The sequence below is a fragment of the Pygocentrus nattereri genome, chromosome 27, assembly GCF_015220715.1.
Source record: "Pygocentrus nattereri isolate fPygNat1 chromosome 27, fPygNat1.pri, whole genome shotgun sequence".
Classification (NCBI taxonomy): Eukaryota; Metazoa; Chordata; class Actinopteri; order Characiformes; family Serrasalmidae; genus Pygocentrus; species Pygocentrus nattereri.
In genome coordinates this window covers 20,435,045-20,448,681 of record NC_051237.1, presented here as the reverse complement: position 1 = coordinate 20,448,681, position 13,637 = coordinate 20,435,045, and the positions used below count along the sequence as shown (strand labels likewise).

The 13,637-nt window shown below is 43.6% G+C and overlaps 1 protein-coding gene across 1 annotated transcript in view; it reads right to left on the bottom strand.

The window, feature by feature from the left end:
- tent4a (terminal nucleotidyltransferase 4A) overlaps window positions 1–12,555 on the bottom strand; it is a 37,618-nt gene extending 25,063 nt beyond the window's left edge. The window contains exon 1 of the mRNA XM_017711394.2: window positions 11,502–12,555. Coding sequence (XP_017566883.2) covers window positions 11,502–12,337 — 836 coding nt within the window. The 5' untranslated portion in view covers window positions 12,338–12,555. The remainder of the gene's footprint in view (window positions 1–11,501) is intronic.
- Window positions 12,556–13,637: the final 1,082 nt, after the last annotated feature.

Genomic DNA, 13,637 nt, shown 5'->3' with positions numbered 1-13,637 from the left:
TCTTTACCACAACAGACCGGTAAAGAGCCCGCATCACTGCTGACCCAGCACCAATCCGCCTGGGAGAACATTTTACAACAATGAATGTAGGACACAGCATTCTAGAAAAGTGTGTGTTAGAAACAGTACTCTCCAACGGTGTGAGTGGGGAACAGCATTCTAGAACAGTGTGATGAGGAAGAACATTCAACAAGAATGTGAGTGCAGGTGACAACAGCAAAGAACAGCAAATGCAGAGGACAACATTTTTGGGGCAATCGTGGGCTGGAGGTTAGGGAACTGGCCCTGTGACCGGAAGGTTGCTGGTTCGATCCCCAGCACTGACAGTCCATGACTGAGGTGTCCTTGAGCAAGACTCCTAACCCCCAATTGCTCCCCGGGCGCCGTGGATAGGGCTGCCCACCGCTCCAGGCAAGTGTGCTCACTGCCCCCTAGTGTGTGTGTGCTCACTAGCATGTATGTGGTGTTTCACTTTATGGATGGGTTAAATGTGGAGGTGGAATTTCCCTGTTTGTGGGATTAAAAAAGTATCACTTAGAACAGTGTGAGTGGAGGCAGAACATTCTAGAACAGTGTGAATTGAGGCAGAACATTCTAGAACAGTGTGAGTGGAGGCAGAACATTCTAGAGTAGTGTGAGTGGAGGCAGAACATTCTAGAATAGTGTAAATGCAGAGGGCAACATTCTAGAACAGTGTGAATGGAGGCAGAACCAATATAGTAATAAGCTACATCATCATTTATAGGATACTTTCTATTAGGAGGTGTCTGTCCCAAAGCCTAACCCCTGAATTACTTTGTTTAAAATAATTCACACTGTTCTAGAATGTTCTGCCTCCATTCACACCATTTTGTTTAAAATAATTCTTACATCATTCTTTCAGAGCGCTGCTACCATAAAAAATATGACTGGACTGCTCCATTATATTATTATTTTTATTAGTTTACATTTTTATGAATTTAATGGATTTTTTTTTTTTAATCAGTCTCAAGACCAGAGCAGTTCATCGTCAGGTCCTGGATACCATGCGTAAAATACCCTTAACAGACATAAAAACTAAAAACATACAAGCAAACTGCTTGGCAACATGAATATCGCTCTATTATGTGCATTACATCATTCATCTTCCAAATATATAACTAAAATATCTGAAAAACAATATCACAGTATATCTGCACAGATGATGCATCACCCAGGGAAACTGTATGAATTATTGACTGTTGCAAAAATGTTTACTGTAGATCACAAGCAGGAAATCATGGAGAACACTGATAGGACTGTGCTATCAAAGCACCATCTACAATAACATCTAGATATTAGACATAGAGGTACCAGACTTGTGGGTACCAACCTGGAGTGATCACTACTACGCCCTGGAAAACAAACACACATTACAGCCCCACAGATGGCTTAATTAGAGTCTGAAAAAGTGCAAGTGCAAACAAGCCACACATCACTAGAGAGACACAAGAAAGCAGTTATTAATCAAGGCTCTTAACTAGACAGCCCCAAACTACTGCTCTGTCTGGTCGGCAAGCTGCTCACTATGAGAACACAAAAGGACACGAGGCAAATGAGAAGAAAGGCATAACACACAATCAGCAACACTTTCCTGCACAAGCCTTTACATATCTGACAGAGCACATCTGCTGAAATAGCTGGACAGACAGCTGGTTCTTATTGAACGGTCACAAAACGGGCAACTCGGCCTGTAACACAATTTTTCCCCCTTTCATTTTTACATTTCACCAAAAAAGCTTAAAAAGTGCCTCTGAGTGGCAGGTAGTGTTGATACATCTGGCATGGAATACATTTTTCCATACGTTTCAGTGTGAAAGGACAGGATTCCCTGTTGAATGGCCCACACCCAACACTGCTCTTTATCTTACTGTTTACATTTCTGACATCAGTCAATTGATCTTTCATTTTAACACGACTTCTTTTTCCTCCGACCTCTCATCATCCTTTACAATTAAAAGGCTGTTTTTCTTACCATGTCTTTAACAAATGATGTAGAGCTTAAAACAAATAAAATCATCTCTGCATCTGCGCACATACTCGCACACTGGGCACTGTAGTAAGAGAACAATGAGTGTGTTTACATGCTCTCAATAATCTGATCATAATCAGATTTCTGCAGCTATCTGATTATTCAAATGGTCAGGTAAACAGCACTCTGATTTCTTAGAGCAGAGTAAGGACTAGAAATCTGACAAAGAGGCTGCATTTTAGCTCAGTAATCCGATTTCTCAGTGCATCTGAACTCTTACTCTGATTTCTCGGTCTGGGCATGTGCAAAAACAGGCGGCCGTACCGGAAACAAGCGAGCAGCGTCGCCGCGAGACGCAGCAAAACACTTTGGAGCGACACTGAAACCAAAAACATCCTTCGCTTTGTTAAGCATTTCAATAGTCTTCATCTTTTAGCATGAAGTTTGAGCTGTACGTTACATCTACGTCACGTCGTCTTCTCTTGAGTTTATTGGCTGGTTGCAAAGCAGAAGTCCGTTTACTGACTCATGCAGACCTGGAGTTTCCCCGTTATCTGATACTCAAGTGCATGTAAAAACGTTGATCAGATTACTGACAAAATCTGATTTTCTGTTATTGGATTATTAAGTGCATGTAAAACACACCCAATGATACAATACACTGTGAGACAATACTGCACTTCAGAATATCACACAACATGACAAACAACATTTAGGCCAGTTTTAGGCCAGTTCTCCATAAGGAGCATGAGAACTTGCCATAATCAGGTTTGCATAAGCTAATCTCTCCTCCTGTTCACCTGAAAAGGGTCTCATTCAGTTACACTAACTTACATGCTGAATAGTACTTTGGTGTCAACACAAATGCTTGTGTTTTTCTCTCAAATGATCCAGAAAAGATGATCCAGATCTCAACAACTCCTGGTCATGTACCACAATTGATGAAGGTCTAGATTAACATTAGATGGTACTCACTGTACAGTCTAGACTGCCTTACCCTCCAGTACCCCTGGAAGGCAGATTCAAAACGCTGGCACAACAGAAGACTGAACTGTCGATCCTCATTCCTGAGCCTAGATCTCTACTCATGATGAATGTTCAAAGTTTAATTAGTTCGATTTGCAGCTTTTAATATGATTTGTATTAAAAATACAGCAGCCGCTTTAATTTAAAGTCAGAATAAAGCCAGTTAAATACTGTTTCCCTCTACACAAGCAGGCTCAAGTTTAGTGCTAAAGAGAACAGCTTTGCTCAGAAACAGCAGGCAGAAGAAAATAAGCGCTGCTCGCTTTGAAGTTCCTTCTGCACGGATGTTTGATGTGCCTGAAAAGGATGGAAAAGCAGAACATGTCCACACCGAGGGATGAAGAAACATGCGTGCATGTTTGTTTTGTAACCTAGTGAATTGTACACACAATGGGATTCAGCTGATTTGCTTGTGTTTACTGGTCAGGATCAACATGGCAAGGTCTCAAATGTTCCTCTCTTTAGTTTTACAGTTTTCAGCTGGCAATGTGAGTGAGTGGGTTAACATGCTCTCAATAATCTGATCAAAATCGGATTCCTGCAGTCATCTGATTATTCAAATGGTCAGGTAAACACCATACTTTGATTAATTAGATCAGAATAAGGCCTAGAAATCTGAAAAAGAGGCTGGATTGTACCTCAGGAATCAGATTTCTCATTGCATGTGAGCTCTTACTCTGATTTCTTTCGGCGGCACTGGAAATAAGTCAGCAGCGTCGCCGTGAGACGCAGCAAAATACTTTTGGACCGATGTGGACACCAACTACATGCTTGACGAAATGATCATCTAGATGATGCATGTTCACAGTTTTAGATGAAGTGTTGCGGTGTTTCAAAAAGAAAAGCTGCATCTTGAAGTTTGAGTTTTATATTATGTTTACGCCACGTCTTCTTGGCGGGTTGCAAAGCAGAAATCTGATTACTGCCTGACTGATTTTCCGCAGCTATCGGATTATTAAATGCATGTAAACGCACTCGGTGTCTCACTTAGAAAAGCTATGTGCAGGGCTTCGTGTGGACTAGTAGCTCCAACCCCAGTTACAGAACACACTGATCGATGTCGTGTAAAGCTGAATTTGAATGAGCTGCCACATTTTACATTTGATCATCTCCTGTCCACGAAGTATCGAATGTTCAAGAAATCCTCAATACAACATTGTCAACAATTCCACACCCTAAATCAAGTCTATTTGAGGTTGGTTAGTGTAGTGGTGAACACCTCTGCCTTCTACACTGTAGACTGGGGTTCAATCCCCACTTGGGCAAACACCCTACACTATACCAATAAGAGTCCTTGGGCAAGACTCCTAACACCGCCTTGGCCTACCTGTGTAAAATGATCAAATTGTAAGTCGCTCTGGATAAGAGCGTCAGCCAAATGCCATAAATGTAAATGTAAATGTATGTAAATTGCCTATATCATATATCCTCCCTTCTGTGAAATAAAAGAGCTTGATGTAGTGCATAAGCACTGCTAAATCTTCAGAATGTACCATTTATTCAACTGGGACGTACGTGGAAACTAGGCTGTGATGTCACAAAAACCAACACATTTCCATACATCCACCTATTTAGCCTACAACAGTTTAAAAGTTACAGGGAGATTCATTCGAAAGAGGCCCTGAATATTCTGTAATAACTCTCGCTAGGACGAAGCAATCTGAACCAAACAAAGTGCAATGTGCTCCTCAGTATATGGAGCTTGGAACAAGCCGGGATGCCCCTGTGTCGGAGCGCTGAGGTAGGAGCCGGACGGCAGTTACAGAATATTTGGGGCCTCTTTCAAGTGAATCTCCCTGTATAAGCAGTGTTCCAGCCCTGTCTGCTTGCCATATATAAAAGTAGCCTGTTTAACTCAGACTGATAAACAAAGGCTGGAAAATAGTCGTGTAAAAATGTTCTTGTTTCTGTTTCTTAAGCCCTTATATTTCACTGCACCAGTGAAAAACCTACAAGGAAAATAAGATATAGGTCCTTTTTTAAAACGGCTTACTCCACTTCTAAGCCACTCTGAGTGTTTATTTTTGCCACAGTATTGTTTTGGTATCAAGCATATCAATAAGCATGGTACTGGTATTGAAGTCTACTATTGTGACACCCCCTACTGCTCGCAGAGGTCAATTCAAGAGGTGGGCGATATGGCAAAAATTTAATATCACGATACCTTAAGAAATTTTCATGATACACAATTTTTATTTTTTCACACATCTGATCAGTTGGAACAGAGTAAGAAGAGCCTGTAGAGCTACATTTTAAAAATTACTATCTAAAACTGTGAACATGATATTCATTTATTATTTTGTACACCGTGTTGAACTAAATCCAGTTAAACTGGACTAATTTTGCTCTCTCTGTAATGAAACATCCAGTTTTTCAGCATTGGACAAGTACCGACGATATGCCTGATCACCCACCCACCCAAATCATTGAGTTCAGGTGTTCCAATCACGTCCATGGCCACAGGTGTATAAAACCAAGCACCTAGGCCTGCAGACTAGTGCTGCAACAAATGACTAATTTGATAGTCGAATAACCGATTGATTACTGAAACGAATAATCGATTATTCGAATTATGAATCGCTACATTACCAAATAACTTATGTAGCTTTTAGCTTTTAAATTTAATTTTTAAACTTGAGGTTTATCAATGAAGACGAAGATGAATATCATTCAGGATTTCACTGTTTTAATGAACTTTCCTGCTAAAAGATAAAAAATTTCATATTAAAATTTCGATATATTTTTCCTGTCATTTTATAACCAGGGATGTGTAAAGAAGCAGCAATAAAATAACACAACTAAATCAGTTTTTCTTGAATGAAATACATTTTAAAATCTAAAATTGACATGTAAACAGTGCAGCCTGTGCTCTGTGGATTCTCCTGTCTGTCTACACGTTACCGCAACTAAACTCTATAATCACAGGTCTTTAGTGAACGTCAGCATCTCTGCATGTTCTCGTGAGGGACTCTCTGTCCTCTGAGAGCAGATACTCCGCTCAGCAGAGAAGACGAGCTCTGGTGGAGCGGACGGGAAAGCGTCGAAAGTTTGTGGCAAACTTCTCTATGAACTGTTCAAACTGAACGATTCCGTGGAAACGCTTCATTTCATTAGAGTTAATCCTCTATCCAGCTACCTAAACTGTTAGCGAATGGTGCAAAGTGCTGTTAGTAACCGCTCTCCTGTGTCCGAATTTGAACACACCGGCGGCCTCGACGCTAAGACGACGATGCAGTGTTTAAAACTGTAAGCGCTGTCTGTAAAGTGAACAAGGTCGTTGAGAATAATAGTTACTCCTCTGCTCCATCTCCATTAACGATTCAAGAGAACCTGCATCTCAGAATAGAAAATGTTACAGCTCGGCTCAGAACCATCGCCGCGTCCCAAGCCACACACTTCTGTACTTCACACACTACTCTAATGAGTGCACTGCTAATGGCATATAATCTTCTTCACCCAGTGAGCCGACGAGTTTCCTCTTCAGATGCTCCATCATGGAGGATGTGCTCCATGCCAGCTGAGCTCGGCTTTACAAGCAGCACAACTGACAATCTTTTTCTGAGTTAGTTTTTGAGGATTGTGCTTTTGAGGCTGCCATCACGCTGTTGTTAACTCTCCAGTGAGCGGTAATATGAAAATGTTCCTAATGAGCGCGAGAAAGACGTGTAACGACGTCACCAAATAGTTGGCAACTAATTTGGTTGTTGATTTTAGTCGACCAAGTCGATTAATCGTTGCACCTCTAATGCAGACTGCTTCTACAGACATTAGTGAAAGAATGGGTGGCTCTCAGGAGCTCAGTGAATTCCAGCGTGGTACCGTGATCGGATGCCACCTGTGCAACAAGTCCAGTCGTGAAATTTCCTCACTACTATATATTCCACAGTCAACTGTCAGTGGTTTTAGTGGAAACGACTGGGAATGACAGCAACTCAGCCACGAAGTGGTCGACCATGTAAAATGACAGAGCGGGGTCAGCGGATGCTGAGGGGCATAGTGCGCAGCAACTTTCTGCAGAGTCAATCACTACAGACCTCCGAACCTCATGTGGCCTTCAGATCAGCTCAAGAACAGCGTAGAGAGCTTCATGGAATGGGTTTCCATGGCCAAGCAGCTGCATCCAAGCCTTTCGTCACCAAATGCAATGCAAAGCGTGGAATGCAGTGGTGTAAAGCGCCGCCACTGGACTCTAGAGCAGTGGAGACGTGTTCTCTGGAGTGACGAACCACACTTCTCTATCTGGCAATCCGATGGATGAATCTGGGTTTGGCGGTTGCCAAGAGAACGTTACTTGTCTGATTGCATTGTGCCAAGTGTAAAGTTTGGTGGAGGGGGGGGGATTACAGTGTGGGGTTGTTTTTCAGGAGTTGGGCTCGGCCCCTTAGTTCCAGTGAAAGGAACTCTTAATGCTTCAGCACCAAGAGATTTTGGACAATTTCATGCTCCCAACTTTGTGGAAACAGTTTGGGGACGGCCCCTTCCTGTTCCAACATGAAGCAGGTCCATAAAGACATGGATGAGCGAGTTTGGTGTGGAAGAACTTGACTGGCCTGCACAGAGTCCTGACCTCAAACCGATAGAACACCTTTGGGATGAATTAGAGTAGAGACTGTGAGCCAGGCCTTCTCGTCCAACATCAACACCTCACAAATGTGCTTCTGGAAGAACGGTCAAAAATTCCCATAAACACACTCCTAACCCTTGTGGAAAGCCTTCCCAGAAGAGCTGAATCTGTTATAGCTGCAAAGGGTGGGCCGAGATCATATTAAACCCTATGGATTACGAATGGGATGTCACTCATTACGCGTGTGTAGGCAGACGACAGGCTGTGCATATTCAGAAAATCATATTGCACTGCGACACATTTTATCCCAATAGCAATATATATTCGCTGCGTTCCAATTCAGGGGCTGTAGCCTTCAAAAGCTGCATTTGAAGACCAATTGTATCACAGCGGCATGACTAGGCTGTCCCATTTCAAAGGCTCCTTCATATGTGACTGAGAAACGAAGGATGCAGTGAGTGGAAGGATCCAGTGGGTCCTTTGCCAGCTAACATATCCCAAGGTTCACTGTGTGGCGGCGTCAATTCAAGAACACGGCAGCGTCAGCAGAGGAGGCACCTTTAAAAGTAAGCATTGGGTTTAAACTGAGGTGAATATCTAATGATACACATGTTAAAAAAGCCAATGTGGCCTGAAGCTAAACTTACGCTAATGTTTCATTAGGAGCAGACAGAGAGAATTATCTCCACCTCTAATAACTAAAAAAAAATAAACAAAAGCAAAAAAAAAAAACCCCACCAAAATCAAGGTTTTTGGCTCCGTCTGTATAGAACTTTAAAAGAACTTGCGGGGAACAGCAGTGCTGCGACACAAACAGGAAACCAATGTAGAGCATCTCATTTCGGTTCAGTCTTCGTGGGTCTGCGCAGCTATCGAAGGACATGGATGCAGCCCTTGAATTGGGACACAGCTATTGTCATACTGCCCAGCCCCAATATCACCATGGACTGTATTCCAATGAGCCTTCGCCACCTACTGAGCATGTAGTCACCAAAACTGTCCAGCTGTGCAGGAGTTCATTACACGTCAAATCTATGAACTAATATTTAGCAGCTGACCAAGAAAACACTACCTTAATACCAGCATTGCACAACCCCATTAGAGGCAGAACAAGATCAGGCTCTGAACAATACGCTCTGGACCTGGGATTGGAGCTGCTGGTCTACATGAAGCACTTCCCATGACTTATGACTGTAAGCCTTCTAGCTGAGACACTGACAGTGCCAGCTAAACTGCCAATTGTAAGAACACAGAGAGGAAGTAAACATCCACTGGCTTTAAATACAGCTTAAAATAAAGTAGTGCTGAACCGGCCAATCCCTTCATAAACATAGCTGTGGTCACTGAACATTTGCCGTAACTGTCTAAGAGTTAAACTGTAGGAATCTTAATCCTATGACGAGTGGGGTGCCAGACGTGGAATATCCTCAACACATTTCCTCATAGGAAAAGCTGCAAACAAGCTAATGTCAGGTCCTGCAACATGCTATAACATGCACTGGTTACAAAGGATGTGTTTAAGTGAGCTTAATGGACTCCAGTCTTGCATATTCAACAACAAGAATTTGCACGGAACATTATTTTTCAGGACGACTTCTAAGGACAGTCCCACAGCCTGGACTGAATTAAGACAGCCAGCTGCTCTTCACTGAAAATCATTTTTAGTCTAAGGCCAGGCTTAATCTGTATCTGGGAAAAGGGGGCTTACTGTCCAACTGTTGGGGGGGGTAAGAAAAAAAAAAAAAACAAAACAAAAAAAAACAAAAAAAACGACAGATCACCAACATCCTTTTCCACCAACACCATTTTCATCACTTCTTATCTGAATGCTGAGGCAACTGACTGTCCAGGTTGGGACAGTATACATGTGATGTCTAGTAGACGTAGCCAAGCCTGCTGCACTTGGATGAGGATGACTGAAATCCCTTCAGAAAAATAAAAGAGTTATCTAAAAATATGTGATCTTGGAAGAAAAACCCCTAAAATGTTGGCCACCTAGCATAGTGTTAGTGAAAAAATAAGCCCTAAAGGGTTTTGAGGAATTACAGCTGGCCTGAGAGAGCCTTCATCGGAAAGACTGCAATAACAAAACCAGGCAGGCAGGTTGTATGGCCTGCAAAATGTCCTCCTACACACGGAGGAATGCACTCAGAATGGACAGGTGACCAATAAGGGTGTAGCAATTACAATACAGAACAGAATAATTGACAAAACGAACCTTCAGAACCAGAGATGGCACTGATCTGCTAACAGGCATCAGAATGAGATCAGCAGAAACTAGTATGGTAGTAGTTATCGGCATATCGGTTAAAGGGCTCACAGCCTTCATTTGTATTGTTATTTTCCCCTGAGGTCCCCGTATAGCATCTAATACATACACACACACATACATATATATATATATATATATATATATATATATATATATATATATATACATATACATATACATATACATACATATATATATATATATATATATATATATATATATATATATATATACATAACCATATACATATTTAAACAAGCTCTGTTCTGATTGGCTGCCCTGTGTTGTACCTCATTCAATATGCACTCAGAGCTGAAACACTCCTTATAACTTCAATATGAGTGGGCGGGGCTAAACTTTCTTTGAATCACAGAAACGGTGAATTGAAAGCAGGCTGTTTCTGTAGCATAGCTTCCAAATACGAAACCCGAGGAAAGTGTTTTCAAAGTTACCCACAACCTCAAACTCCTTCATTTAAAGAAAGTAAGGAAAGGTTTAATACTTGTACCGTGGTAGTTTGAGTAGACTGAGCATGACGGGCCTACTTTTAGGCACTCGTGTTAAGTGAAGTGCTGCAATGCAATGTCTCGATTTAAAGCTTTAGTAGTTTTAAAGACAGAAATAGCAGGTTGGCATCAACTGTTACTCAAGGTTTCAGCATCTGCGTTGGAAGAAGGCATATCGGGTTACCTTTATTTGATACTGTTCACCGAAACTGTATCGCCGACATTGACCTCATTTTCTTTGGAGCATCTTTCATTTGCTGCCTTTCATGGGAACCATTATAAACGATCTAGGCATCTGGGTGCATCGTAGAAGAGTAAAGTACAAAAAAAGGCATAGAAAGTATATAAAGGGGAGTTTTTAAATTAAACAGATATTTTTCCTAAGCAAAACCGCTATATGTAAAGTATACTGGTTTTCAACCAGTAGGCTGTGGCCCCCTGGTGGGCCGTCGTGGTGTTATCAGTCGGCTTTGTTTTTCTTTATTTTATCACAAAACTTGGTCACATATACAGACATTTAACCAGACATATATTAAATATTCAAACAGTGCTGTGATGATTTTTTCCACCTCAGACGTGATCTGCCTGTGAAGACGCATGACTGACATAACGGTGATATCTTGCTGTTTAGGTTTATGTTTCAATGTGGGGTCAACGTAACACTTTCGTTCATGGATAAACGGCTACGGAGAAAAGGCTTGAGATATTTTTGGTGTTTATTAGGTCGTATGATTATTCAATCTAGTGAAATTTGATATTTATAAGGCTTGCATTTGACACAATCGAGGCAGTCAGGCTAAATACCTTTGTGGAAGCTTTTGTGATGGTTATGCGAGTCGAGAACCGGAGGTACAATATAATTAAAAGCTCTGTACAATGAACACACGATTAATGACCTCACCCGAAAAACTGTACTGAACCTGAAAACATGCATTGTGACGGTCCTAGTGACCGGGTGACCCGACGCTCCAAAAACAGGTAACCAGCCCTCACCTGTGGCCCCCCGGCTCCAGCCGGCCTGCTGAGCTACTACTTTTAGAGGGCACTGACACTTTACAGGCACTGACACTAATGCGTAGCTAGAGATCAGCTCCCCAGCATGTTACACCAACCCAATACAGCAAAGATCAATGAGATAATCACCCGTTGACTCCCGGGCTGTACGTCCGGGTCTTCCAAGGCGTGCCGGAGCTCACACTGTTGCCGTTAGTCCAACTGGAGAGCAAGTAGTTGATGCCGTACGTGCTGGCCTTGTTGTCACTTTTCCTCCGCCCAGGGTGATGGTGGAGGTGGTTGCTGAAGCCGGCGGGCTGTAACGAGTGGCGCTTCATGCAGTCCTGCCGCTGCTCCTGCTGGGGGTACCTCGGATGAGGGGGAAGAAGGGGAGGAGGGGGAGGATGATGATGGTAGTGATGGTGCTGGTTGACGTTGACATTGTTCAAGACGTTCTCGGCAAAGTTCAGCAAGAAGCGGGCGCCTCCGGTGTTCTGGTTCATGTTTCCAGACAGGAGGCCAGCGGTGGTCAGTTCATTAGTCCTTATGGTGGAAGGGCTGTCCGTGCCAGTTCGGGCAGAAGGAGAAGATGCTGTGGCGGCGTTGTCCTCCCCGCCTCCGCCAGTCCTGCTCAGCGACTGGATATCGCGGTTAATATCGGTCGGTAATATCGCCACACCGGTAACCGCGGCGCCGCTTCGAGCATCGGCGTTGCTCTGGTGGTGCTGATGGAGGCTAACGCTGGGTGCGGGGTCGATGACATTAACGTTAATGTTACACGCGTCTCTGGCCGGCGCCGCTGCTGCGTGTTTGCCGTGGCTGTGGTGATGAAGGTGGTGGTGATGATGATGATGGTGGTGGTGATGGTGATGGTGGTGGTGGCTGCCGGAGCTGGACCGTCCCTGAGAGGTTTCCCACACATGCATCCACAGCGCGTTGGCAGGTCCCTTCTGCTCCGGCTGAATCCAGGCGACCCTCGGATCCATCCAAACTTCACCTTCCTCCTCCTCGCCGACCCCCGCAGAGCGAATCCACCGGCGAGCCGCCGCTCAGCCCCGAGACCGACCCGACACAACCGGCCAGCCGCCCGCGAGCATCAACCGCGCCGGTAGGAATAAACAGCGGAGAAACGGGAAAACGACACCGCGAGACTAAAACCGCACCGGAGCGCTGAAGCCCTGCTAACGCTGCTAGCCTGGGCTACGGACACCCCAATATGGCGAACACAGCGAGCCAACGCGCAGGCGCAGGATTTAAACACACACACACACACACACACACACACACACACACACGCACGCGTTTACATTCCTATATTTGTGGGGTGTTTCCCTCACGAGGACCCGCCAGACGTCCCCACAGCGTCCAACCGCCGCTGTTTTTCACGAAGCTGAAGTTAGCTTCGTATTCGAATATTCCCGTTCCACCTTAAATGGTGTAACGGCTGCACCATTTAAGGTGGAACGGCAAAATCTGAACAAGAAGCTGGCGAATAGGAAGCCGAGTTTAGTTTTTCAAGCAGGGTTTCTTAGTTACCCAGGTATACTGTCACGAAGCTGACATAAGTTAGCTTCCTATTTGCCACCTTCTTGTTCGAATTTTCCGGTTCCACCTTAAACAGAGCAACTGTTACATTCTGGGTTAGGCGAGGCGCCAGAATATGCTGCACCACTTAAGGTGAAACGGGACAATTCGAACAAGACGCTGGCAAATAGGAAGCCAAGCTCAGCCTCGTGCGATTTTCCAAGCAGGATTTCTCAGTTATCCAGATGTATTAAGCCCAAAGATGAAGGCTGTCCAGCAGGAATGTCACTCAGCTATTCTCCTACTGGACAGACCGGGCAGGGCGGCAGTTATCTGGCTAAGCTGAGAAATCTCTCTGAACGTGCTTTGTGAAATCGCACCCCGTGTTTGCACCGCTGCACGCAGCTTCACATTAAAGGAGAGTTACACCCACTTTTCAAATTTCCATCTGCTTAATTAAATGGTTAAGATGTAAACAAAGTCATCCCAAGGAGTTTGATGTGTACCGCCCTGATCTAGAGAAACCTCTTAAAATAGGACTTTCGGTGGTGATGGGAACCAGACGTCTGAAGTTTAATGCCTCTAAAAACTCACACAGAAGCTATTTTTTTTCTTTTTTCTTCATTTTTCCTATATATCACTTTCCCGCTCACTGACATCACAAAAACCATGAATTCTCAACTGGCTGGTTTGCAGATCAGTTTATAGACTAGGAACGTTAATGGCACGCTTTGAAACTTTAACAGTGTTTTTATGTTACGT